The 27,846-nt window shown below is 41.0% G+C and overlaps 1 protein-coding gene across 1 annotated transcript in view; it reads left to right on the plus strand.

Annotated features, from left to right (window-relative positions):
- Window positions 1-27,846, plus strand: part of gabrb1 (gamma-aminobutyric acid type A receptor subunit beta1) — a gene marked incomplete at both ends in the record, with an annotated part of 45,973 nt that overhangs the window by 4,648 nt on the left and 13,479 nt on the right. Inside the window, one exon of the mRNA XM_083682872.1 lies at window positions 16,425-16,645. Within this exon, the coding sequence (XP_083538998.1) occupies window positions 16,425-16,645 (221 nt within the window). The remainder of the gene's footprint in view (window positions 1-16,424; window positions 16,646-27,846) is intronic.

Here is a 27,846-nt window from a genome sequence, read left to right on the forward strand (position 1 = left end):
TGTTATCAAAAAGGTTCTGGAACATCATAGATAGTAACCTTTCGTCCTAACTGAGGTTAAACTGAAAAAACCCCAGCAAATATCATACCTTTGGAATATGCTAGGGGCTGTGTGATCATTTCAAATTTCAGTGAGGAGAGTTTCTGATAACCCCATTGTTAGTTTTTTCACAAATCATATGACCTTGCGGTGACATTGACATTTGGATGAGAGACGGGTCTGAGAGACTCGATGCTGATTTAGTGCTAGAACGTGGCAGTAGAGAAAGGATTACAAAGATATTTCAGATCATTGTCTCACTCACACCGGCCTTAGTCATCAGACATGCTGTGCTGTCAAAGGCAACTGGCTCATGGACCAGACGACACTGATGCGACATGAGCTGTAGGAGGTTTGCTGTAAGGTCATGCGGGTCACAATCGTATTCTCCCTCTTCTCGAGTTGAGTGATTGGCTGTGGCAACATTTCTGCCTGAGCGAGGCAGAACATTCATTAGAAAAAGGCTACTGCATGTGTTCAAGTCTTGGATACTGTTCATTGTTGTTTGTCTTCTGGATGTGATACATGGTGGTGGTGCTTTCTCAGTAGAGTAGTGAATCTCTGTTCAGTCTAGAGTTACTGTTGCAAACATTTACCAATGAAGTGCATGTTTCAATAAGTAACTATATGTTTTCCAGTTGTGAAACACTTCAAACAATATATTTTACAGGCTTAATCAAGCCTTCAGAATCCCTGTTTTTAGAGTTATAAAGGCTTATAACGGGTGCTTACAGTACATCTCGTGCTTAGCCATATCTGACATAGGTTATATCTGACTTATCCTTTTTGGATCAAGACAGAGGTAAGTGGTCTTGTTTTCAGATGATTTAATGGTCTGATCTCTGCAGGACTGTAACATCTGAGAGGCTTGAGCACTCTGTGCTCCACTTTAAGACTTTGCATTGGGCTAAGATAGCAGGTCATTCTCCCCTTGTGGCTGGTTTAAGATACTGTAATAAATGTATCTGCTGGGCTATCTCTTTCCCCCTTGCTCCCCTCCTCTTTTCCTCCCTCCCTCTCTCTATCTCTCTCTCCTCTCTCACTCACTTGCTCTCTCTCTCCTGTCTCTTGGGACTAGCTTTCTCTATGTGCTCAGCTTTCACATTGCAGATAGTACAGATGTTAGCGAAGGTTGGCAAGATTCTACTTATGCGACGTGCAGTGGCTATGCTTTTATGAGCTTGAGTGATGAGTAAAAGTTGTGTTTTGTTAGCAATGTGCAAAAGCTGTTTTGTTATCGTGGCAACCACAATGGAATTGCTTTGACTCTGTGTCACAGTCTATTTCCTTGGAGATTTTGGTGGAGATTTGAAAGCAGCATTGCATTCTCAAGGTTAGAGGGGGGGGGGGGTAGAATGTGTATGTGGTTAGTAAACTGTAAAGCCATGACTCTAATAAAATTACAGCCACACCCATAGAAACTCTCTCTCAGGCTCATGGAAGATGGATTGTGCCAAAATCAATCAACAGGGCAGGCAGGCAATAATTACTTTATTGGTTGTTAATGAAAATGCAGGTAATGCCCTCATCCCTCTCGACATGTGTCCTTTGTTGCGCTGGCCAACAAAAAAATTAATTATACTTTATATATATATATAGATATAGATATAGATAGATAGATAGATAGATGTGTTTGAGAGCTCCCCATTGCATCAGGAATTTTAAGAACCATGCCACTTCTCCTGTCATATGTTCCTTATGTATCTTCATGGCAGTTCCTCTATTAAACACCTTATGAAGCCCTCATAGAAGCTTATGGTCAGGGGTTATTGATCGGTACAGGAGATTGATGTGTCCGGCACCTCCTTAGGATGAGGATTTATGTGATGCTCTGCCGATAGCAGTTCATCTCAGCAGTGGAAAAAGATCAAGGTGTCACGGCAGGTTCTCAGTTCAAACAACTCATTTAAACTCCAAACCATGCCATGCACTATGATCAGGCGTCCAAGCACTGCCCTATCATTTACCGCTTTCTGCCTCCCTTTTCAATAGCATTTCTTAATACAGTGCTAGCTGTTGTTTCAGAAAACTGAATTTGAAGTTTGTTTCTGTCATAATACTGTATCTATGTATGTAATCAAAACCGAAAATTGCTAAAATGGACCCATTCTGTCTCTCAGTCCTCAAAAATGATAGTTCAGGTAGTTCAGGTCAATGAAACTGTTCTAAAACTGATCTCGCTGATCTCGGCTGTTGTTTCTGAACTGGGCTTTAGGGACCTATGGTATTGACAAAGATAACAACCAAGGCCCTGTACTTGTAAACGTTACAGTGAAGCACATGGCTTCATTGTTTGAATACAGTAGATAGAGTTCCACTGCCAGTAAATACTGAGAAGATATCCCTGTAGTCTCTGACACTACATTTATATTACTGCACCATAACTTTTCAATACAAAAAAAGTTTATTTAAAAAAAGAGAGCCTGTGTCTCAGATTCATGAATGAACAATGTATGTGATTTATATGATCTCTGATGAGATAGGGAGTTACTGGTACAGTAGACCTAAATGATGACACAAATACGCTGTTCCCCCATCTTTTCTCATTTGCCACACAAGTTAGGGGTTCTATGTGATATGTATGCAGAGTAATATGTGACATTTCCCCCGCGTGAGGCAGACTGACTGCTGCAGTGGAACTGCTGGCTTTCTTTGTGCTCTCTTACCATTCATGCCTTGAAATAATGGCAATGAGGAGATGAGTGGGGACATTGCGCTAAGAGCTTTGTGGGATGAATTTCAAGCGAGTTGCTTAATTTTTTCAACCCCTTCCTGCATCTAAAGCCAGGCACATGGATGAATACTGTAGTGAAGTTTTATTTCCACGTCACTTTTGAATTCATATTAGTGTGAAGTAACTATGGAACATCTGAAAGGGTATTCTTGTTATTCTCACATGAGCTTTTTTAGTCAACTAACCAATGTATACTCACAGAGAAACAGCACTCATGTTGTCTGTTACCGACAGATAGCACACTAGAGTGTTACTCCATCTATACTCAGGAATTATGACCCATTAGGAGTGGCTGTTAATGGACCAACATCTGATCAGATGTCCAATGGCATTTCCTATAAGGGAGCTCACAGGCACTGGCGCTGCCTGTCCAGCCAGCGAGAGCGACATAGGATAAATTATGATGGCATCGACAGTACCAAGCAGCAGAGGGCACTCAGGGTTAATGCTTAATGTAATAATTCTCCCCTGACCTAAGTCTCTCTGGGAATCTAAAAGATAGGAAGTCACAGGGGGAAAGAAAGTAATCTCCCCTTTTTCTTTTCTGCACTCCCCTCCTACGAGAAGCTTGACTATAGTTTTATTGAATTGTCACTTTCTTACCCGTGTGTTACTGCATGCAGAGGTGTTGGCATGGAAACAAGGGGAGGGATGGGAGACAGTGGGTGGTTGAGGGCACAGGAAGAGGCGGGGCCAGGGTGAAGGGAATGATATTAAAGTCTCTGCAGTGAGCTTATGTGAACACATCTATGTTGGGGTCAAATTTATTTGAATTTTGAATTTATTTGAATTCCATGTCCAATTGAATTCCTGAATTGATTAGAATTTAGATTAATTTGACACCCATCTCTGCTATGCAGACATATTCCCTGAAATCCTGTAGGCACAATCTTATGAACAGACACAGTCTTAACCAGGGGCTTGTTACAATTGCATCAATCCCTTCAAAACTAAAAATGCTATGTTGTTTCATACTTATTCGGTAGCACATGCTTATGAAATAGAATGGTGTTATAATGCTAACAACTTACAACAGATGAGGGCTTTTATTTATTTATTTGAAATAGTAATGACAGGATTAAACCTGATGATGCAAATTGTTTGTCTCTCTTTCATCCATTATCCCCATCATTACAGTATTGTTCTCAATTCAATCCTGTTGTTATGTCGATAATCATAAGTTTTAGTTTTGATGTGAATTTCAATAAACTATGATCATCAATGAGGAGAAAGAGACATATTGTCTAAAGCGTTTCTTAGAGGTAAAAAGTCAAAGTGCTTCAAAAAAAAAATCTATTTGTGATTTACAAAATGTAAATGGTTGAGCAACGGTATTACAGGGGTACCGTGACAGGAGTAGCGAGTCAACTGGCCTTTTCCACACGTTTTATTTTAGGTATTTCACTTCAGCAAAACAGCCACCATGGTCATCGTTGAGCAATTCTAATGGATTGGCTTGTTGGGAAACAGTAGCTCATATCTGCATCTTAACTCTCCCAATTTGTCAGCTGATATTAATATTATATATTCATCAGTCTGAATTAACAACAATGGCAGCCTGGATGAATTACGTAAGGAGTAGCCTATGAGTTGTTGTTTCAATTTGGAAAAGGACAAATTATTGTCTGGTCAGAGAAATTCGAAATTATGTCCTTGGATAAACCTTCCTTTAGAACAAATCATGTCTTCATGGACACTTGATAAAATGATGTCAGACAGTGTTTACCTGACCACTGAATCGGCGTGGCGGGCAGAAAATCTGAGATTGCATATTAATTAACTCATAGTGATATAATGTTTCTCAGTTTATTCAATGCATTTCAGCAATAGGCTATATGGACAAAGTGCATTCACAGCGCAAAGAGCGCAGTTTGTTTCATGAATTTTCTGCTCGGGCACCACAAGTTTCACATAATTGAAATAATAGCTTTCATGAATCAATCAAAACAATTTACATGCCATGTGCAATGGGGAGAATAAATCTGAGGGGCGTCAAGGGATAATGAGAGCGAGCAGGTGGGTCTAGAGTGAAGGACAGCGTGGGAGAGTCGGCTATAGCAGATCAGCTCATGAAGAATGGCAAGATGAAGAGAGGAAATTGTTTAAATATCAAGGTATTTTAAAGGAGACCTTTAAAATAAATTGAAAAATCGTTATGTATTCTCGACTCATAGCATTTGTTGTAGTCATCATGCCCCTGTATCTTTGGTGATAATGTAATGTGTAGTAACTTTGGCTCCCTTCAAGGATCTAGATTGCAGAACATGTCTGCGAACCCCCCTCAAAGAACCTTATAAAGTTATACATTTCCCTGGTCCCCCTGTGGACATATAATGTGACAATATTAACCAATATTAGACAAATGCATACGCTGCACCGAGCTGCTGCAAACACCTGCCACCACCTAAAGAAATTCTACGGGAAACACTGATATGTGCAGGACCTTTCAGCCGGTTCCCCCCCCCCCCACAAGAAAATGCACCCTTGGTTTGGACACACACTCTGCTGTATCTCTCTCTCCCCCTCTCATTCTCACACACTCATTGTAATGAACATACATACATCAACAGCCATACATCAGCTGTAACTTCGTAGTAGAAGTCTGTTAATAGAGACGCGGCAAAACTGAGATTTGTTTAGTTCGGATCTCTGTTGCAATGACACAGGTCTGTCTACTACAGTTGTCATAGAGAACCGTAACTGAACAAATCTCTAACTACCAGAGATACCAAAACCCTAACTACCAGAGTAGGCTAAATCTAGATTTTTTCACATGGAACAAATAAAATAATGTAATTCAATCTTGTTTTGTGCACACATTTTTCTTATCATAATGCCATTGCCAACCTTTCTCGCCCTGCTTCACCCCACCAAAATAGGGGGTGAAAACCTGAAGCGACCGGGTCGTTAAGAGACTTCGCACCCTGGCCATTGTTAACAAATGGATGGGGGAAGGTGAAGGGGGAATTAAACATCAAGAAAAAACGACAGTTTTCTGCACTATGCAAGATGCACCGGCATCCCTGTCACAGCCATCTTCTCATGTCGTAATTAGGCTACTTTTCCATGCAGTCTCAATCCCACTGAAACATAAAATCCTTGCTGTCTTGAAAAAAAAGAAATTCCGACTTGCGCTTATTCATGTCAAATGACCGCTAAAACAGGCCCCCCGCTTCTCATGTTCCTCGCTTCTCATGTTCCTCCACAAGATGCGCAGTATTGTTCATATATGCCTTTGGGCATGCCAGACTGATCATGGAAAGATCTGTATAGACATTGCCACAAATAGCTTTACATTCTATTGCACGTGTTCCTGAATGAAAAGCATGCTGCAAAAAGCGCAGCCAGCACAAAAAAGGACTTTGTCTATCCACCAATTTCTCCCAGACCCTACATCCAAATTATGATCATGAATTTTAGTGCCAATGACAGGTTTAGCTGAAACATCACCACTGAGTGTATAGGGGGCATGTTCTTATAGAAGAAGTCATTGTACAAATGAAATAGATTTTTCAAAAGTTACTGAAGACACTGTCTATTATGGAACAAATAAAAACATTTAGTGGGCTCAATGCTAGAGGAGGTCAGTACATTTATACAGACAGAACAATCTCTCTTTTCAAAGGGAGTGTTTCAATGGGTCTATAATGGGTAGCAAATTACAACACGATTTAGTCCCATTGCTTGTCCTTGTTAACATAACCAGATATTTAAACCATTTTTACTCTTAATCTCTGTAATTCACGACTTGCTATAATAAACTTGATTTTGCAAATCTATCTGATATGCAAACCATCACAAACAATTCTCTGTCATTTTTATTTTAGTGATTATTTGGAAGGAACACCAATAATGTCAGCACTGTCAGTAAATAATACCAACGGAACATCCTTCACAGCTCGTCACCACCTTGTGGTGGCTTTCGGGAGCACTTCACACATCTTCATACCACTGTTGCGATGGCAGTATGAACCTTTTAAGCACTGGCCTACTCTATCATGGTAGTCTGTGCCAGCGACTAGAGTGTCTGTCAAGGTGTAGGGTTTCTTACATCTGAAGCCTTTTATATCACATTGCACATGTGCACATACCGCAAAGGTGCCCAACAAAATATGAATTCAGTCAGTTCAGTCAGTGCAATGACCACAATTTCCGAGCAATGCAAAACAGTCGTACTGCTATACAGTATCTGCAGACCTGTTTGCCAGTAACTTTTCTTGCATCATGACTTCCAAAAGCTGCAGAAGTTTAACTCGACAGGGAGGACTGCACTGCTATTTTCCCCCCTCTGGCCCTCCCTCTTTTTTCTCCCCGCTCTCTATCCTGTGATGTATTAGAGGCTGCACCCATAGATGGGCATGGATTGGGGAGGAATTAGGTCAGGAAGAAGCACACTGCAGAGGGGCTAGCGTGGTGCCGGCTTGCGTAGGAGCCCACATTGTCCTCCTCCTAGGTGCGGGGAAATATTAAGAGGAGTAGGGGAGTAGCGCTCATGAGTGCCTATCATGCATCAACAAAGGAAATTGCAGGGAAAGGAAAACATGCCCCTTTCTCCTTCTCTGCTGTACGGAATGCAGTGCAGCAGCAGTGTCGCTTTCTTCAGTTTTGGCGCGGTGCATAATATCATGCATAATGGTATTCCGTTCACGTTTAGGCAGACTTTCTGCCGTGGAAACGCTGAGGTGCCAGAGTGAAGATGGGAAAGCAGGCGTCAGGGGGAACAGCTGTTTCTAATAATAGGCTCCAAGGAAAGTGTTCATCCCCAATGAGGCAGGGCTGCAATACCCCCCCACCCCCCTCCTCCTTCTCCTTCCTATTCTCTGTTCACTGCCTCATGAGGCAGCAGTTTCTCACTTAAAGCTATGTCATCGCAGGTTTACATTGCTCACTAACAGTTTCCATAGATTGTTAACCCTTGTATCTGTTATTTGTTTGTATGTTATCAAACTGGTATTGTTGAGCCCCAAGCCCTGTAAATAAATCATTTTTAGTCACACTCTCTCCAAATTTTATAATAATCTCCTATATTCAATTTCATATTACATAAATCTTATATGCACAATACAAATGTACAAAAAAGTACATCACTTAGATGCCTGTATGTTTAATTTATAATGAGATGTGTGGCTAAGTGGGAATGCCCACCAATGCCCACCAATGTACCGTATGCTTTGCCACGAAGAAGGTCCCTGGTTCACAGCCAAAGTCCAGCAGGCTGTCATGTCCTCCCTGTCATCTGTTTTCATCTTTACATTCCTCCTGTCTAAATAATAGTCAATAAAAGAGTGTGGGATTCCACTCTAGTTAAACAATTGTTATATTATTATTCATATATATTTTAATATATATTATTATGGAAATTATATTTTCATATAGTATCTGCATTCCAGTATCTCTAACACTGAATTGTTCGCAATTCACCTTTCATGACCAATGGGTTGTTCCTTCATCTGTGAATAAGACAATGTGAAAATGTACCTCCAATATGTTATTTTTTTCCAGAAAGTTTATTTCCCTCAAGCATGTTCTGAAACGCCTGCATAAGCATCTTTGCAAACTGCAACGAATGCTGGAAAGCTTGATCGCTGTGAGTGGAATCTTAACTGCAGCTTTGCAACCCAGATTAGACTGATAGAACGGGAATGATGCAACGCTCCCCTGCCAGCCCCTCTGAGAAGGTTACCAGCAGTCAAGTGAAGCATTTTGAAGTGCAGTTCATCAAAATGCCTGCAAGGCTTTTCGGATGGCTGATTTAAATGATCTCCATTCATTTTTAATTCAATGTTTTTGTTTGTCCATGTTTCTGCTTTCCCCTTAACTGCATGTCTTCAGATTGGGAAAAGCTGCCGCAGTGCTGTCACTTGAATCAAACTGCAGCAGCGGATCAGAAGGACAAGATTGTAAATGCGGAACCAGCAGAGAGCCCTGGGGAACACCTCACTTGACCTCATGATAACAAATCTAAAACCTTCAACTAAATTGTACATAGATTAGGTTGGAACTTAATTTCATGCTCCTGATGTTAACTCATATGAAATACTAGATATTTCCTATGTGCAGTACACATATTCTGTGTTCCAAGATCTTGTAGTGAATGGTGACAGTGTAACACCCCTTGGAGAAAAGAACCTGGACTTTCAAACTTAACACTAATATACCCTATTCAGCACAGGAGATACACTTTATTCACAGCTAATGGGGATGAACGTTCTACCATTGACAGCAAGTGTGATTTGCTAATAAACAGTCATGGCTTCTAAAATTAGGGCTGATGATGAAGACAACCTTCTAAAAATGAGTATCCCACATCAAATAATGTATTTTGGGTGCGTAGGTGTCCAGCGGTTTTTAATCTGCTAGTCAATGTTTAGAACGGTTTTTGCATTGGTTTCAATGGAGCACTACCCCTACCACTACATTATAACATTCATAAATGAGCAGTAGTCAATGAAGAATGGCTGGCGAGTAAAAACACGGATAGTGATCTTGCCTACGGATTGGAAGTTCTCTGGTTTGATTCCTGTTGCACTGTCACCATTCACTACAAGAGGCACAGATGTAAGAATGAACCCCATGTTATTCTGGCACCAAACACATCTTTACATACAGTACAATGTGAAGATCTCCCCAAAGTACAGTTCAGCTGTCACCATGGCTCTAACACCATCATCAAGGTCGCAGACAACACCACGGTGGTAGGCATGATCAGTAACAATGACGAGTCGGCCTACAGGGAGGAGGCACCTGGCGGTGTGGTGTGCCAACAACAACCTGGCCCTCAATAGCAAGAAGACCAAGGAGCTCATTGTGGACTACAGGAAAGCTGGGGGCTGCAGACACACCCCCATCTACATCAATGGGATGGAGGTGGAGCGTGTCTCCAGCTTCAAGTTCCTGGGTGTCCACATCTCCGAGGACCTCTCTTGGACCCTCAACTCCTCCACCCTGGTCAAAAAGTCGAAGCAGAGCCTATACTTCCTGAGGAGACTGTCTCCTAGGATCCTGGTCAACTTCTATCGGTGCACCATCGAGAGCATTCTGACAAACTGCATCACAGTGTGGTATGCTCTGTCTCAGCTGCTCTGTCTCCGACCGGAAGGCCCTGCAATGGGTGGTGAAAACCATCAAGTACATCACCGATGCCCATACCTCTACTGGCTGCACACTCAGGACTTCAATTTAGCTTTTGCACTACTGCTTGTTTGCACATAGCATATTTATTATATTGGTCTCTAATTATACATCTTACACATATGTAACATACCTCAAGACCTATTGCCCTTGTTCAACTGTACATATCATATTGATATTCATCTCATGTATATTCACTTGTTATATTCATTTATTTATACTCACTGTAATACCTTATACTGTAATACCATGCACTGTCTACAATTTCATGTCTTTTGCATTATCTGGTTAGATTCCAAACTGCATTTCGTTGTCTCAGTACTTGCAATGTCTCAGTACTTGCAGTCTGTGCAATGACAATAAAGTTGAATCTAATCTAATCTAACCATGTTTTTTTTAACCATGGCCCTTGAAATCCTGATGTCCTTGTCAACACATTCCTCATTTAAAAATGTCCACTATGCAGGTTCACAGATTTGATCCACTACTTACCCCTTCTCTGTGTTCACTGATGTGGTTTGTGCTTTGAGCTGGTGTGGGTATATCATTGAGTAGAAGACCACATTGATAACTAAGTCATATAAAAGGTACCTACATGTATAACTGATGAAATGTCACATTGTTAACCATTTATTAATGAGTTGAATGAGTTATCAACATTTTTAACTGATGTATAAAGACTGATGTTATATATAATAACTGATGTTAATGTAAAGTGTAACGCCATTTACCATGTATGAATGAGTTACTAACATTAATTATTGAGACACAAACATTTGTAACTAAGCATAAATAATGTGCACCTACAGTATAACATCTACTGTAAAATAAGGCACTCCAAGTGAAGTAGCCTTACCTTTCATAAGCAATTATGAACAGTAATGCATGTTTATAGGGGACATCAAGTAAAGTGATCCAACATTGCATGATTCATAATAAGTAGTCATAAACGAATAATTCACATACATTTAGTCATGATTGTCTATACTATAGTAATGACAGATGGCATTCACTTTTAACTAAGCATGACCAAAAGAAACTGCAGCAAGGCTACTGGCCTGCGATTGGTATTTAAACTACAAGTTGTTTCAAGCATACAACAAAGCCACACTGGTGTGGAGGTAACTAGCTCTACATTAGCCAGTCATGACAGTATCAAAACAAGCATTTTGCTAGCTACCTTGTGTAGCTAGTTAGTAACATCACCTTTGAAGTATGTTGCTAGCGCTATGTGATTTACATCTTTATCTTTTTCTTCGAGGCAGCAGCTGGCCATAGCTTAGCAATCGTTTGTATTTGTTATATATCATTTGATAGTTTTGACCAATTACTGAGTAAAGATAGCAACACAACAGAGCTGTCAAACCCAGTTCCGCGTTCCTGATGTTTTTTGAAAGTTCTTCAAAATAGTAGTTTTTTTCCTCTTCAAAATAAGAGTACTGCCCTATAAATGGTTTAAATACTAGTCATGCTGAAGTGTAACCAGCCTGCTGTAACATAGAGAGTGACCTGTATATTGTGCCCCAGTAGCAGCCATTAAATCCAAACCTACAAACCTTGACCATCATTGCTTCAGACTATTATTCTAAGCACAACGTTGCCTGTACATTTTGCCTATTTCATTATATCATTGTACCATTTAGGCAACATAGAGAACTCATTTAATATCATTATATATTTTATAGAGACATTATTACAGTATTAGACAATTATCATGAAATATTATTGTTGTTGTTAATTAATACATTTTCTAAATGTTTTAAATTATTAGCGAACCGGTCTGCTATTGCTGTTGTCCAATGAGGTCTTGCCATACCAGAAATTAATCAATAAATATAGAGCGTCTCAGTTTCAACTATATCTGATGAGGGTAGTGATGGTGGTTAGAGGCATAGATAGATAGAGTACATTGATTAAGAGTAATTACACCCATAATGTTATGGTGTAAAAACTAGCAAATATACAGTGCCTTCGGAAAGTATTCAGACCCCTTCACTTTTTCCACATTTTGTTGTGTTATAGACTCAATTCCCATCAATCCACACACAATACCCCAGAATGACAAAGCGAAAACAGGTCTTTAGAAATTCAATTCAAATTGAAATACAGAAGTACATGAGTATTCAGACCCTTTGCTATGACTCTCTTAAAATTAGCTAAAATGCAAAAATGTCATCAACAAATCACTCAGTAAGTTGAATTGAGTCCATCTTAATGCAAGGATAATAGTTCATGTAATTTTGGAATTAATATCTTTGTTTTTATAGGGTCTCTGATTTGCATAGGAATCAATATGGAATTATTTCACATCAGGGTTAGTTTTCAAAGCTTTTATAAGTGCATTTATAAAGCATGAATAACTGGCTACTGCAAGCTCTCTATTTGGCAAGCACCAAGTGAATATCGATCAGTCTAAATGAATGACTTATAACTGTTTGTAAATGGTTTATAATTGAATAATAAACTGATTAAGTGATTTATTAACTAATTATAAACCATTTATAAACACTTTACAAATGTGACCTTAATGTTACCCTTATTCCTTTTGTTCTACTAATCATGTGTTTTTCTCTTTGGAATATAATGGGTGCCAACGCTCTATCCAACAGTCTTCTACCATCATTTGTTATTCAGTCTTGGTAGTCAGATGTTTTGCTGCTGCTGGCGCAGTATTATGCAAGGAGCCCATTTTTTCCTAAACGACCTTGAACGATCTTGAGGACCTTGTGCACCTTGGCAACCGCTTCTGTCACCTAATGATCAGCTCTGTTATTGTTATTCCACACCTCTCTCCCCCTCTCTTGCACTGTGATACAAAACAATCGATATGCAAGGGACGTTACCTTCTGATATTGGACAGTGTGTTTACGGCACAGTCTAAATGATGACCTTCTCATTGAACCTCTAATATATTGACAAATCATTCCTCCCCAATCACCGGTAACTTTCTTCCATATGCAAACTAACCTAGAAACCAACACAAACTTTTAAACCTATCCATTGACCTCTCTCTGACCCTAACCCTGATCCCCTCTGTATAATCTCACTCATTCCTCCTTGTGGGTTTAAGACCATTCGATAGGTGTAAACAATATACACCACCCTAGTCTTACACCACCCTAGGGAATTTCCACCCTGTTGTACGCCTATCCAATGCTTTGAAAGCCATGTGGGTGGTTCGGTGAACCATGAACAGACCTGGTTCAAACCCAGTCTGTGACATGGAGGAGGACATAGCGGTATTGTGAGTGGACCAAAGCAGAGAATGCATGAAAATGTGCCAAATTTGCATCAAACAAAAACACGTCTTGTAAAAACGGACCTTCTGATTGGTGTTTAGTGTGCCTCTCATGGAAGAGGGCTTGACATGTTTTTGTGACGTGATTAAGCAAGCTGAAGCTAGATGTCTGACTCTAAGACATATTGTTTCAACCAATCAGAACAGTTGCCGGTAAAACAGCAAATCACTTATACTGTTTAATGGCTGAATACACATTATCAACATTATACTGTAACAGTTAGCTAGTGGCTTACTATAGTTAGGATTTTATCTTGCCAGATAGCCAACCAACAATTGATGTCATGACAATGTAGGTTGTAAGTAAATTACCATATTATAGCTAACACCAGATGTCATGAAGATCTATGACATCTATTATGTCTTAACGATGGAAGTGTGAAAAAAAAGAGACCATGACAGTGTTTCAAGTAGCCCCATTACTATGGCTTCAAGTGTAACCAAAGTGAAGATACAGATTGACGTGGGGATTGCTGACACAAGGGGTAGAAAGATACGGAGAGTTAAGAGGGCAGGATTGATGACGTGACAGGAGTGACCATGGGGCAGGTGAAGAGGTAGCTCGGAGGAGAAGCGGAGTGAAGTGAAGCGAGAGGTGGAGAGCGACTATTTGCTGCGCTTAATATGAACTGACGTTACACAACATAATCCACCTCAGCAGTATGTGGCCTTATTGTTGAGTCTGTGGTTGTGCCAAGTTATTTTTAAAAGAAGGTGCACACTGTGTGGGAGACTGCAGTGCAACCGTGGCTGACAGCTGAGACTGAATCATTGGTTACACACGCACACACGCAGGCACGCATGCATGCACACGCACGCATGCACACACACTAAGACACCTATGCGAGTAATCATAAACTCACAGACTATCTGACACACACGCAAACGTACACACACTCATACATCTATGCTCATAATCACAAACAATCAGACACACACACACACCTCTATGTACGTAATAACACATTCACAAACAATCAGCCACTCACACACACACACAGACGCACACACACACCTGTATAGAGAATATATTATACACTGTACACACATACTGTACACATGAGCTATTGAGTCCCCCTATTTTAGGGTACCCAAAAGTAATGGGACTTGGGAAAAGTAATTGGCTTGACAGGTGTTTCTGGTAAGTCAGGTGTCTTCTGTCACATCATGTATGCAAGCCTTAGGCTTGCCAAAATCAACAGTTTGGAACATTACAAAGAAAAAAACTGGTGAGCTCAGCAATTGCAAATGGGTTGGCAGGCCAAGGCAGACTTCTACAGTGGATGACTGAAGAATGCTAACGTTAATTAAGAAAACCCCCAAAACAACTGTCCCACAGATTAGGAACACTCTCCAGGAGGTAAGTTTGAATGTGTCAGAGACTACCATCTGCAGAATACTTCACTAGCCAAACTACAGACACTTCACTGCAAGGTACAAACCACTAGTTATCCTCAAAAAGGATGATCAGGTTACAGTTTTCTTTAAAAAGCCTTAAAAGCCTGCAGAGGTCTGGAAAAAGGTGTTGTGGACAGATAAAACGAATATGTATCATGTACCAAAGTGATTGCAAGAGGAAAGTTTGGAGAAAAAAGGATCTGCCCAAGATTTACAGCATACCACCTCATTTGTGAAACATGGTGCAGGGGGTGTTAGGTTTGGGCATGTATAGCTGCCACTATATTTTCTTTATTGATGTAACTGCTGACGGCAGCAGCAGAATGAATTCTGAAGTGTATAGAAACATCTTGTCTGCTTGAGTGCAAGCAAATGCTGTCAAATTCATTGGATGGGGTTTCATCATACAGTAAGACAATGACCCAAAACACACTGCCATAGCAGTTATGGAGTTTTTCAGGGCCCAAAAGTGGAAAGGTCTTGACTGGTCAAGTCATTCTTCATTCTTGATCCTTGACAACCTCTTGACAACCACTTATCCTGTGTGGCGAACATCACAGCGACAGCACGCTCCTGTAGATATTTCCTCTACAATATCAGAAGGATACATCCATTCCTCACGAGAGAAGCAGAACAACTCTTAGTTGCAATGCACCCTTGGCCGGGCTCTCCGCCTCCACCATCAGACCTCTGCAGCTCATCCAGAATGCTGCCGCCCGTCTGGTGTTCAATCTCCCCAAATTCTCCCATGTTACCCCCCTCCTTAGCACCCTTCACTGGTTCCCGGTAGCAGCTCGCATCAGATTCAAGACCCTGGTGCTTGCCTACTGGGCGGCAAAGGGAACAGCCCCTCTCTACTTGCAAGCAATGGTCAGCCCCCAAACACCTGCCCGATCACTCCGCTCTTCCACCTCGGCTGACGCCTGGCACTGCTGCCTCTACGTGGATGCAGCAGTCGCGCTATTCGGTCCTGGCGCCCTGCTGGTGGAACGAGCTTCCCACTGCTGTCAGGACTGCAGAGTCACAGACCCATCTCTTCAGGCTACATCTTGACTGTCCCTCCTAAAGACCTCTACATCCCCACTACCACCCCTGTACAGTTTCTCTACTGTAAATAAAAATAATAATAATTTAAAAAAAAGTATTGTGACCCCTGGTCCTAGCATAGATGTGTTTTTCTTATGATGACTGATGTATAGATTATTCACTTACTTAGACAAATGTACTTGTTGTAAGTCGCTTTGGATAAAAGCAAAAGGTAAATGTAAATAAGACTTTAGGCAAAAAGACAACTGAAGATGGCTGCAGTACAGGCCTGGCAGAGCATCACCAGAGAAGATACCCAGCATATAGTGGGGTCAATGGGTTGTAGATTTCAGGCAGTTTTTGCTTTTACTCAAAACCCAGCCTATATTTCTGTTCCGCTTGAATAATGGCCCTAATTGGCTAGAGATTCCATTCACCGGGGCCATGTTCAGTGGTAAAAACCTGTTTTGCAGTGTTTCATGAAAATAAATGTTCTTATTGGACCAGTTCAGGTAGTTACACTCAGTTTTGAAACGCTTTCTCCCGTTTGATCAACCCTGATCAAAGGGGAGCCATGACAAAAACAGCAGTGCTGCAGGTCTGAGGCCTCGAGTTGAGGAAGGGGCTATGCACCATTGCGTACCATTGTGTCCTTAATCATCATACCCCCTTATCCTCTACCTCTAGGACTACACCATTAATATGTATTTCCATCAGGGAGGGGGGGCTATGCACCATGTGCTTTCCCTTTGTGTCCCTAACGCTCCTACCCCCTTCTCCTCTCCCTCTGTCCCATAGGACTACACCATCACCATGTACTTCCAGCAGTCCTGGAGGGACAAGCGCTTGTCCTACACAGGGATTCCCCTCAATCTGACTCTGGACAACAGGGTGGCAGACCAACTCTGGGTCCCTGACACGTACTTCATTAATGACAAGAAGTCCTTCGTCCATGGGGTCACAGTGAAGAACCGCATGATCCGACTGCACCCAGATGGAACAGTGCTCTACGGCCTCAGGTGAGGGTGTTTGTGTGTGGATGGTGTGCTTGTACGTATGTGTGTGTGTGCTCATGTGGGTATGTCAACGTTGTGTTCTCAGTTGAATGACTGAGTGTGTGTGTGTGTATGTGTGTGTGTGTGTGTGTGTATATGTGTGTGTGTGTATATGTGTGTGTGTGTGTATATGTGTGTGCAAGTGTGAGTTCCACCACTGTAATTCACAATGTGAATATGTATGCCCAGGTGAGTTGTGTGTGTTGAATGATGTCTCATTGCACTCGTGTGAGTATTTAGTACTCCTATTTGCTCAGGTGAATATCACTGGTCTGGTCACAGGTGAGTGCCTCCATTTTCTGTGTACCCGACTAGAAATAAATTAAATTGCAGCCCCTGCATGTCATCATTTGGTTGAGCATCGCATAAATACGCTGTTCCTCAAAGCCCTCTCTCAAACAGCCGGCGTTGCTCTTTCTCCTAGCGTGAGAGGGAGACCCAGGTGGTGAATAATTTATGGAGCCGTGCTCCCCTGCAGTCCAGAGCACGGCAGCAGAGCCTCGTTGGCTACATGCGGCTCCGGCCTCTGCAGCAGCAGTGCTGAGCTGCGCCGCACCGAGCTAACGAAGAGACCTGAAGGGCACCCACTGTCAATAATGCAGTCTGAGTTCAAAGAGCTTCAGCACTTTGGTGAGGGGGAAATGGAGGGAGGGGGTAGATGATGACTTGACAGTTTTCGACTTAGATACCATTTTTGAACCATGAGGCAGAGACATATGTTTTGAGGGGATGTTCCTATGCAGCATGTGTCTTGTCCCGGTTTGTTACATCAGTTGGATGGCTGATGTTCTAATCATGCTGGTAGTGATAGAACCTTACTGATGTGGTGCCAGAGAATAGCACAGTGTTTAGTGCTGTATACTACCGGCCACACATTGTCCACAATGGCATGGGACTGAATCTGAACCCCACCTGACACTTCTATCATGTTACTCCCCCTTTACTTACAGTACAGTATACCCCCATTTTCCATTTTAATTCCATTTTGATTCCATCCTTTAAAAAAAAAAGAAAAAAAACTTTACAGATGTGGATTTTGGCAAAAAGGTCCTTTGAAGTGGTTTTCAGCTGAGAGGTGTAGACCTGCTTTGTCTGTGTTTTAGGAGTTTCCTATTCGCTGAATCAGTGAAACTGACGCTATGAAAGTATGATACGCCATAAACTGCAAAAAGTCAACAAAACTGGAGACACCGTGTCATTTTTTTTAGACAGGCAGCAGTGTAGCGATTGCTAACAAAAGTGAGTCAGGTCGGTAGGTAATTAATGTTATATACGTGGACACCCCAAGGTTAACTAAGGGCGCTTTCACACCTAGTTCGTTTGCTAAAGTTCGACTCAAAGTTGCTTGGTTGTGACATTGTATTTTTTAGAAAATTGGTCCAGTTCGTTTCACATTGCCCAATTGCAAACGCACCATAGTTCTATACAAAATCATGTCCTGATGCGGGATTTGTTTGCTCATTGGCCAGAAATGTTGCAGGGGTTCAACAAATCTGCATTTGCGGACCACATTACGTCTGTGGATCTGTTTACATTTGTTTACAGAATTTTGGCACTAACTTTTCGCTTGTAACATGCAGGGCTTTAGCGGAGCTAGCTATCTCCACTGCAATCGAAGATCTTTGCGGATTCTTTTTTCCAGCCAATCAGGTAACGTTGTTTGATGACATCATGCCTTGTTTTGTTGTTAGCCTTTCTGTGGTGTTCTATAAACTATGTATGGTATTTGTCGGTTTATTAAGATTGGTTTCACTGAGTCTGCACAGGAAAAAAGTTAGGCTGTGCTGATTTCCCAACAGCAGATAAGTTTCAACTTTATTTAGTTCTGAGGGTTTATTCTTTCAACACGTGCGTTTTGCTGAAGCCTTCCAGCTGGAAAGCAAGTACACTACAGGTAAAGTTAGGCTAGGAATCTTGCGGGACACTGCTACAGGAGTGTAATATAAAAGATAGGACAGGATACGTGCACAGGAACAGGCCAGGACAGGAAGGATAATAAGTTCTAACTTGTGACATTTTTATTAGTTTTTTACTAGGCCACTGAAATATGAAGAAGGCTAAATAAGCAGGGGAGACTGGACGTGGGTGGACGTGTGTGTGTTTGTAACCAGCTGTTGTTTGTTTTTGTTTTCACTGGAGCTACCTGCCCCTTCCATACTGTAGCTGTTCTTGATCTCTGCAGGTTATACATTTGTCCATGCTGCTGTCTTCTGTGTTGCCTTGCATTTGTGACTGCACAGATTGATTTGTGTTTCTACCTATATACCATGTACTCTACGACATAATGCATGCATGATGTTGCCTGGCAAGATGTTAGATAACTACTTTTAAACTTTACTTACGTGGAACCGTATGGATAACTTAGATGTTTATCTGACATAACACTCAATATAGTCATTGCATTGCTGATTTATATCTGTAAGTAATTGGACATTTGGGGTTAGGGACATTCACGGTCACAATGGCAATGGCCACAGGTGTAAGTAATTTATAAAAGTGTCAGAAAACCTGCTATTTGGTCATTTTTAGAGCTCTTCTGGCTGTACCTCTGGAGTAATTGAAACAAGAGCACTCTTTTCCAAATTACACATTTTCATGCTCATCATGACCAATTGTGGTCCAAGTCTCCAGAGGTCACATCAAGCCTTCCGTTTGCTGTCACAAAATGCTATAAAAAAAAGCACTGCAGTACTTGTTAATACAGCCTATATTGACATAATAAAACTAACATGTACAGTAAAAATGGGTTCCAAGCCCAGTTTCCCCGTGTTAGCAGCCACCAAAAGAAAATAATGAAATAATTGAACATGCACACTAACCGAAAACCTACAGTATAAGCAAACTGTAGTCTGGTCAGTCAGGCCAGACTACTGTGTAGTGAAATTGCGCCCTTGATACAAGGGACTAAATTGACGCATGGTAGCAGGTTTTCCCCCAGAAATCATTACATGTTCTTATAGAAGACCAAAATGTTCGTGGGAGAGGTATGGTACATTTCTATAGAAAATAAAGATTCCTAATTCCACAAAGGAAAGGTAGAGAGAGGATTAAGACCAGGATGGCCAGTGGTTGATTTGTGAGGGGAGAGTAGTGAAGATGTTTTAAAGGTTACGAGGAGGGAGCAAAGGTTGGAGAAAACAGATGACCAGGGCATGGGAAAGCAGGATATGGTAAACAGAAAAGAGAAGCGGATGTAAATGTAACCAGTTGTGAACATTCCAAGTGGACAGGACAAAGAAGCTGAGAGCAGATTATGGAAACCAGATACACTTATTCTATGAGAAAAACAGGAAAAGGGAGAGAGGGAGTGAAGATTTATTAAAACCCTAATAAACACTGCGATTGATAGGTGAAGATAAGGTCAACCGTTGCCAGGCACCAGAATCACAGTAATAAACACAATGAGCTCATCACCAATATGAAGTAACACGAGAACTGTCTTTAGAAATGGGAGGGGAAACCAGGCCATGACGAGATGTAGGAGACGAATGATATTGGTGGATATAAGTGATTTGCATATGAGGGAGGTAACCTATATTTGAAAGTATAAAATGGCGGACTGAAATGATAACAGGAACTTCTTTGCAAACTTGTTCACTTTTATTACTTGTGAATAAAAGTCTCTGGATAAACCATCAGCTCTGGTTATTGGCATTTTTTATTTCAAAGTATTTTTAACGTGGTATTCCACCACAGAGGCACCCTCCATCTAAACTCCAAACTGTCTTTAACTGAAACGATATAGTAATGATGAGAACAATGTCTTTGGGATGAATGCACTGGCAAAATAATAAAATAACCCCCCAATGCAGTCAGCACAGCTGAAAGAAAAAAAAAAGGTTCCCCTGGCTATGCGTCTACAGTGACCTTGAGCATAGTTTGGACAAACTGGAGTGTGTTTAAGTAAATGTCAATGCCAAATGACTCCATGGGGTCAATGGTCTCTCTCAGCTGTTCCATTTGGTCAGTCAGTGGGCTGTCATGCCTGGAACAGTCACCCCAGAGTGGGGGTCTTCTTGATGACCACTGCCCTCCCAGTGGATTCGCGGAATGTGCAACTCCTGAATGAAAAAAGAAGTCCCTCAATTGGAAAAGCCTTAATAATGATTGTACAACATTGTCCCATCAATGTTTTATTCTGTGCAAGAGTGTGTTAAATTGTTGTTGTACTATGTATTTATAAATTGATTTAGTAATTATCGGTAAGCCATAAACCAATGTTTCATAGTAAATGAGAAGGACAAGTTCCCACTGTATGATGACCTGGAGAAAATACTAGGGACAAGACCAACAAGTAACCCACCCAACATTATGGAGTCATTTGTCAAGAACCCTCCGGCTCCTACCCAATAATCTCCGCTAATTCATACAGATGACTCAAGACAGTGGTGAGCTACTAAATTATTACGTAGGCATATGTCCCTGTGCCCCTTCATTTACGTAAGAATATATATTTTTTGTTTTGGCCTTTTTGTTTTTGTTGTGACTGTGTGTCCTTTTGATAACCTTTGGATTGTGAAGTGTGTGTGTGATATAGTGTGCGATTTGTTTGTTAACAAATGTCGGGCCAACGAGCGAACGATCCTGCATCAGGGCATGATTTTGTATAGAACTGTGGTGCACTTGCAATTGTGCAATGTGAAACGAAGGGGACCAAATTAAAAATATGCCATGTAACAACCAAGCGAACTTTGAATCGAACGAACTAGGTGTGAAAGCGCCCGTCTACAGCTAGCTAGCAGCAATCCAGACGAAAAGTTAAATCAGCCTGCTAGCAGTAAAGGCTTCACCAGATGTGACTGCTGTCACTGGTTGCTGTTCAGTGTGACAAGAGAATCGCTGATGCAATCGCGTCTCCAAATTGGTAACATTCTAACCATCAAATGAGTTCGCTCCGCTGGTGCAATTCACAAATCACGCAAGCAAAGTCAAATCAAATCTTTATTTCGGCAAGTGCATTTCATGAGATAAGCCTGGGAAAGGAGAAATTATTCTTGTCACATTGTGTGCAGTGATCATTCAAATCGAACCGTGAAGAGGTTTCGCCCTTGTATATCCTTATCACATTTTGTATTTTAAAGAGCTTACATATTGAAAATAACATATTGAGGTCATAATTGGTGTAACTGTACATAGCCTACTGTGCACCCCCAACCAAAAAGGACAGTTAACTCTCTGATCTAGCCGTTAGCCCTAAAAGCTAACATCTGGAGCTAGAATCTGTCATGGCGGTAGCTGACGACAACCAGGCAATTAAGCTCATTAGCATGAGCTGTTGTGATTTCACTGTGCTTTATTCAGTGTAGTTGGTGCGGTTGTTGTCCTTGTCAGGATGCTCACAGTGCTTGTGCAGACATCCATTTACCTTGTTAGGCTAATTATGGCTAAGAGGTAGAAGTAGTATGTAGTGAGTGTTGCCAATCTTGTGTAGGCCTACACTAAGGAACGTTTCTAATTGTGTAATGTCATTGAGTATTGGTTCATGCAGCTCATATTTGCAGGGTCCATTAAATGTGGTTATCAGGGTTGGGGTCAATTCCATTAAAATTCTGTCAGTTCAGGAAGTGAATTTCATTCCAATTAGATTATTGAAAAGTAAAGTATTCACTAAGTAAATTGGAACATCTGAGTATCCAGGTATTGGTTCACCTACAGTAGTGTCTCTTCTTTATTTACGTTCTACAGTCATTTGAAAATAAAAAGCTTTGGAATTTCAAATCACTTCCTGAATTGATGGAATTGACCCAAACCCTGGTGGTTATTTTTGGTGTGCATATGTACAGTCCAGTTTGTGTTGTGTCATTTGGTGGCTAGCATGGCTTGTTTTGTCCTCGTTTACAATGCCAAAGGATTTGGTTTGGTGTACCAGGTGGCTGAACAGCATGCTCCTGATAGTTTACTGGCATGAATGTCTGTGCCAATGGAGACATGATTATCACAGTAACACTTAATTTGAAATGTGCCGCCATAGCGTCCTGAAATCCCCCTCATATGAATGACAACACCTGTCACATCATTCCATGACAGTGAACAACAAAAGACGTTATGACAACAACAATAATTGTCCCCAAACCATCCAGTGTGAGACCTGTAGCCGGGTCAGGGTGAATTCCATCTAAATTAATGTGTTGAAAAGCCCTCATACAAAATAAAGGGTACTTTTCAATTCATTCATTGAACTATATTGAAAGTCGTGTACTCATCCTATCACCCAACATTTACTGAATTGAAATTAAATTTACATTTAACAAATAATATCTTATATTGCTAATTGACGCTTGGAGATACAGTGGAAGCACACATATGTACTTATAGCCTATAGTTGTAGTTTGGCTGTCTGTTGGTTCAGCTGGCCATGGTCAGTCAGTCGGCAGTGGCTTGGTGCTGGCTTTGGCCCTGTGGAGAGATTCATTATCGATAGCCATGCTCTGCGGATCAGGTGAGTCACCCTGCTGAAACTGGCAGCTGAGCGTCTGCCCTAACCATACGCACACTCCCTGGGTGGCCACAACATGGACCCTCAGCACTAGCATCAGAAAAAAACCTGGGTCGTGTTCAGTAGGCATGCTTGTTTTCCATTTCAAAATGTTTTCTGTTTGTGCAACTAAACACACTGTTTTGCAGCTCATTTCCAGTCCCTGTCACCACAAATGGTAAAACCATACATAAAGTAGATTATGTTACTGTAGTGTATATGATATGACTCTACAGGAAATTGTGCCTTGTGTATCCAGGTAACTAGTACATCCTTTACTGCCTTCCGGTTTTGAGTTTAAGTCATACCCCCCACCAATCCAGCAGTATTTGTATTTATGCATAATTTAGTTTAGTTTAGTTTTTAAGGATCCCCATTAGCTGTTGCTCTTGCAGCATGTACTCTTCCGGGGGTCCACTCATAACATAGAACACATGACACAGTACAGAACAGTCATGTACAGTACAACACGCAACATGTGCCTTTATGAAAATGCTCAATATACCACTATATGCTCATATAGAAGTATCCTCAAGTATTCTCCCTAACCCTAACCCAAAACTGTATCGTATTGACAATGTCTATGTGCCTTTTACGAGCAGGTAAACAAGGCTTTGTACATCCAGTTATCTGGTTGTACTTTCCTTTTTGGCATCCAAATTTGAGTTCCCTGATATAGTATGTGTCTCCCACATGGACTCCACCACTGCAGCAATGCTTGGATTTGTAAATCAAATCAAAATCATCAACTCAAATTTCATTTGTATTTCACACACTGTTGTACATAAACAGTAAAAAACAAAGATCAAGAGAAGACTGTAGAAGACTGTAGAGACTAATGCAATATACACAGTATATGCAGTGCCCTGCATAATGGAAGCATCTTTTCTTCTTTTGGCTCTATATCCTATTCCAAAAGTTTGGATTTTTAATAAAACAATTACTATGAGGTTAAAGTGGAGATTTTCTGTTTTATTTTATGCTATTTGTGTACATATTGGTTTCACCATTCAGAGATAACACCACTTTTTATGCATAGTCCCCCTATTTCAGGGTAACCAAAAGTAATGGGACAGATTTATCAAATGCCCAAATTAAGCACTCATGTTTAGTATTTGGTTGAGAATCCTTTGCATGCAATAACTCCCTGAAGTCTGTGACCCATTGACCCCACCAGACGCTGGGTATCTTCTCTGGTGATGCTCTGCCAGGCCTGCACTGCAGTCATCTTTGTTTTGTTTGTTTGCCTAAAATCTTATCATCAGGAAATGAAATACATGTTAAATTGGATTTAAATCTTAAGATTGAATTGGCCAGGAAAGACCTTTCCACTTTTTGGCCCTGAAAAACTCCCTAGTTGCTATGGCAGTATGTTTTCAGTCATTGTCTTACTGTACGAAGAAGCGCCATCCAATGAATTAGGCATTTGCTCGAGCAGACAAGATGTTTCTGTACACTTCAGAATACATTCTGCTGCTGCCGTCGGCAGTTACAATCATCAATTAAGACAACTTCGCAAGTTATACATGCCCAAACACCCCCTGCACCATGTTTCACAGATGGTGATGTGCTGTAAATCTTGGGCAGATCCTTTTTTCCTCCAAACTTTCACTCTGGTACATGATAAGATGAATATTATCTGTCCACAATACCTTTTCCCAGACCTCTGCAGGCTTTTTAGGTACCTTTTACCAAACTGTAACATGACCATCCTTTTTCAAAATAACTAGTGGTTTGTACCTTGCAGTGAAGCGTCTGGTGATGTATTCTGCGGATGGTAGTCTCTGACACATTCACGCCTACCTCCTGGAGAGCGTTCCTGATCTGGGTTTTTTCTTAATTATGGTGAGCATTCACTGTACAATATACACTGTATATTTCTTAAAGCTGCTTTCATAAATGTGCCCCAATGAATATCTTCCCCTCATTTGTCAAATAAGAGTGATACTATAACCAGTGTCCTTGTTAAATACTGCAGTACTTTGAGCCATAGTTGTGCCAGTCCAATGGCCCTTGGTCAGTATTATAGTAAATTATGTTGATCCAAAGCTTTGTCATTCAAATGGCATGTAGTCATGTAATACCAAAATATTCTGAACTGAAGCTGTCATTTCCTATGAAGCTTAGTCATGAAATACCAATGTATTCTGAGCCATGGTTCTGTCATTTTCTCTGATGCTTAGTCAAGTAATACTATAGGAATATGAATAATGCCTTTGTCATTTAAAATAACACTCAATAACACATAAAACACCAGTATATTCTGAACTACATATATGTCATAATCTAGGACACTTGGTCATATGACAGTAGAATTATATGAACCATGGTTATGACACTTAGTCAAGTCATACAAAAAGCTATTTTTATAACATTACCATACCATTAACGTACCATGACACTTATGATGCTCAGTCAAGTATTACTATGTACCACAGCCATGTCATTCAGATGCCTATCTGTGTGTGTGTGTGTGTGTGTGTGTGTGTGTGTGTGTGAGTGCGCGAGTGTGCGAGTGTATGTGCGTCGCTCCCTGCTCTGATGTCTCGCTGTGCCACTCTGCTTCCCCCTTCCTGCTTCCGTCCTTCACGAGAGAACCCAGAAATAATGTGCATGTCATTGTGACAACTTTTCACTTTTATCTGCCTCTTTCGCACAGAAATTCTCACAGTTTCACATGGAGCCGGGAGATTTCTTTCACACTCGCATGCTGCAGAATTATTATTCCCCGCAGACTAACACAATTATTCAGCCAGTGTGCTGCTGCCTACAGTGAGCTATATTTAGGCTGCCTAAAATGACCTCACCAGTGACTGTGGTGTACACATGTCTGCTGTTGCCAGCTGAACACCTACTGTAATCTAGCCATATACATATGGCGAGTTTCAATGGTCACTGCACACACCACCTAACAGCATTAGTTATGCTCAATGCAGATTGACCAATTCTGGCTTGCCGCATAAAAAAAAAAAGAGATGATAGAGGGGGATTGTTTTGACTCTGCTACTGGGCCCTTGCAGATGAAAGGATTATATTGCCGTTTTGGACGTAGCTTAAACAGTATCAGACTGTCATTTCACGTCGCCTCAGTTGAGACTGCAAGCATGTCACATTAAAAAGCCAGCTGGCCTGCTGACATAATAAATATAATTTAATGTTATTATTAGTGTTTTTATTAGTGATTCTAATCTTAATACTCTCAATCTTACCTATAGTGCACACAATTTTATTTTGATTTTGATTTGATTGGCACTTTAAAAATAAGAGAGTGAAACAAGGTGAAAAGGTGAGAAGAAAAAAACAACACAAACAAGTGTTTTTTTCTGGGGCCTCAAAAAAAAAATCAAATGAAAAGAAAAATATTTAAGACATTACTTGAACATACATGATAAACAGAAAATAAGACATGTTAAATGACATGGATCAGCTTTGTTTAAGCACTCCTATTATAATTATTACCACTGTTCCAAGTATTCACGTTTGACCCTTATAACCATGCCAATAAATGTCTGATCTAAATTTGGCAAAGTGGAGTGACAATTACTGGTATAATGGTATTAATTGTTCTTAAGGAATGGTATGCACACACTGAGAGAAACCAGGTGCTAGATTGAAATGTACCTGCACACTGTAACAAGCTCCAAAGTACTTCTCTTTATTAGACAGACCATATCCAACAAGAGTCATATCCATAACATTTCTCTTGTCTAAAATCAGTTATTCCAATAGATAGAAGCTCACTCCCATATCATTGCTCACTCTCTCTGCTTTAGCCAAATCCTGAGAGCATTTATCTAGTCACCCCTGTAACACCAATCACTCCTATCTGGTCACTCCCATAACGTAAGTCATTACTGCCACGGCTGCAAAGCTCTTTTTCTGATGCTAATTTGATCTGCATTGATCAGCATTTTTAATTGGTAGGGTTGTTCCATGGGGATTCATATATATGGGGAGTGGATGTAGAGTACACACCCGATACTGACATGTTACAGGTCTGATGCCCTATTTTTACCCCGTCCATGTTCTCCGCACCTGGTTTATAATTCATCCGGGGCTCCCTAATGCATTTGGTGTGTCTAAGACATGGGTTGACAGCCACAAGATATTCAGCAGTGTAAGAAAATAATGAATATTCATGGCCAGGGGGGGACTTTTTATTTCTCTACATCGTTGCTGCTAAAATTGACGGATATTGGTCTCACTGGACACTCACCATCACTCGGTGAAGAGCGTGGGCAATGGGTCTTTAGCCTTTAACAAGACAAGGCCCTTGGAGTGGATGGAGACATGGACTAATGGAGATCACCATAGGATTTCATTTTGTTCTCATGCTGAATTCCAAATCCCCCAGCCCCCTAGAAGAGTCCTGCATCGGGTCGGTTATCTGCGGTTCTCCTAAACACTCTCCGGGTTGCAGCAGAACACTCTCCTGATGGCGGGTCAGGGTTCGGGTTGTGGCAGAATTCTTGCGGGTCAGGTTGGGTGTTGATTGTGAAAAATGGACCTGCGCAGAACTCTAACCCCTAGGGACTTTATGCAGATTTGAAATGATTGGAAACACAGAATATGGTCCATAGCTCTATATTGTCCAATTGTATTCCTGACAGTCTGAGGGCTGTTAAGACTGTTGGGTCTTTTAAAGCAGGCTTTAAGACGCAGGCCTTTATCGGCTGGCCAACCCTTCCTC

The sequence above is a fragment of the Argentina silus genome, assembly GCF_951799395.1.
Source record: "Argentina silus genome assembly, chromosome: 13".
In the NCBI taxonomy this organism is placed as follows: domain Eukaryota; kingdom Metazoa; phylum Chordata; class Actinopteri; order Argentiniformes; family Argentinidae; genus Argentina; species Argentina silus.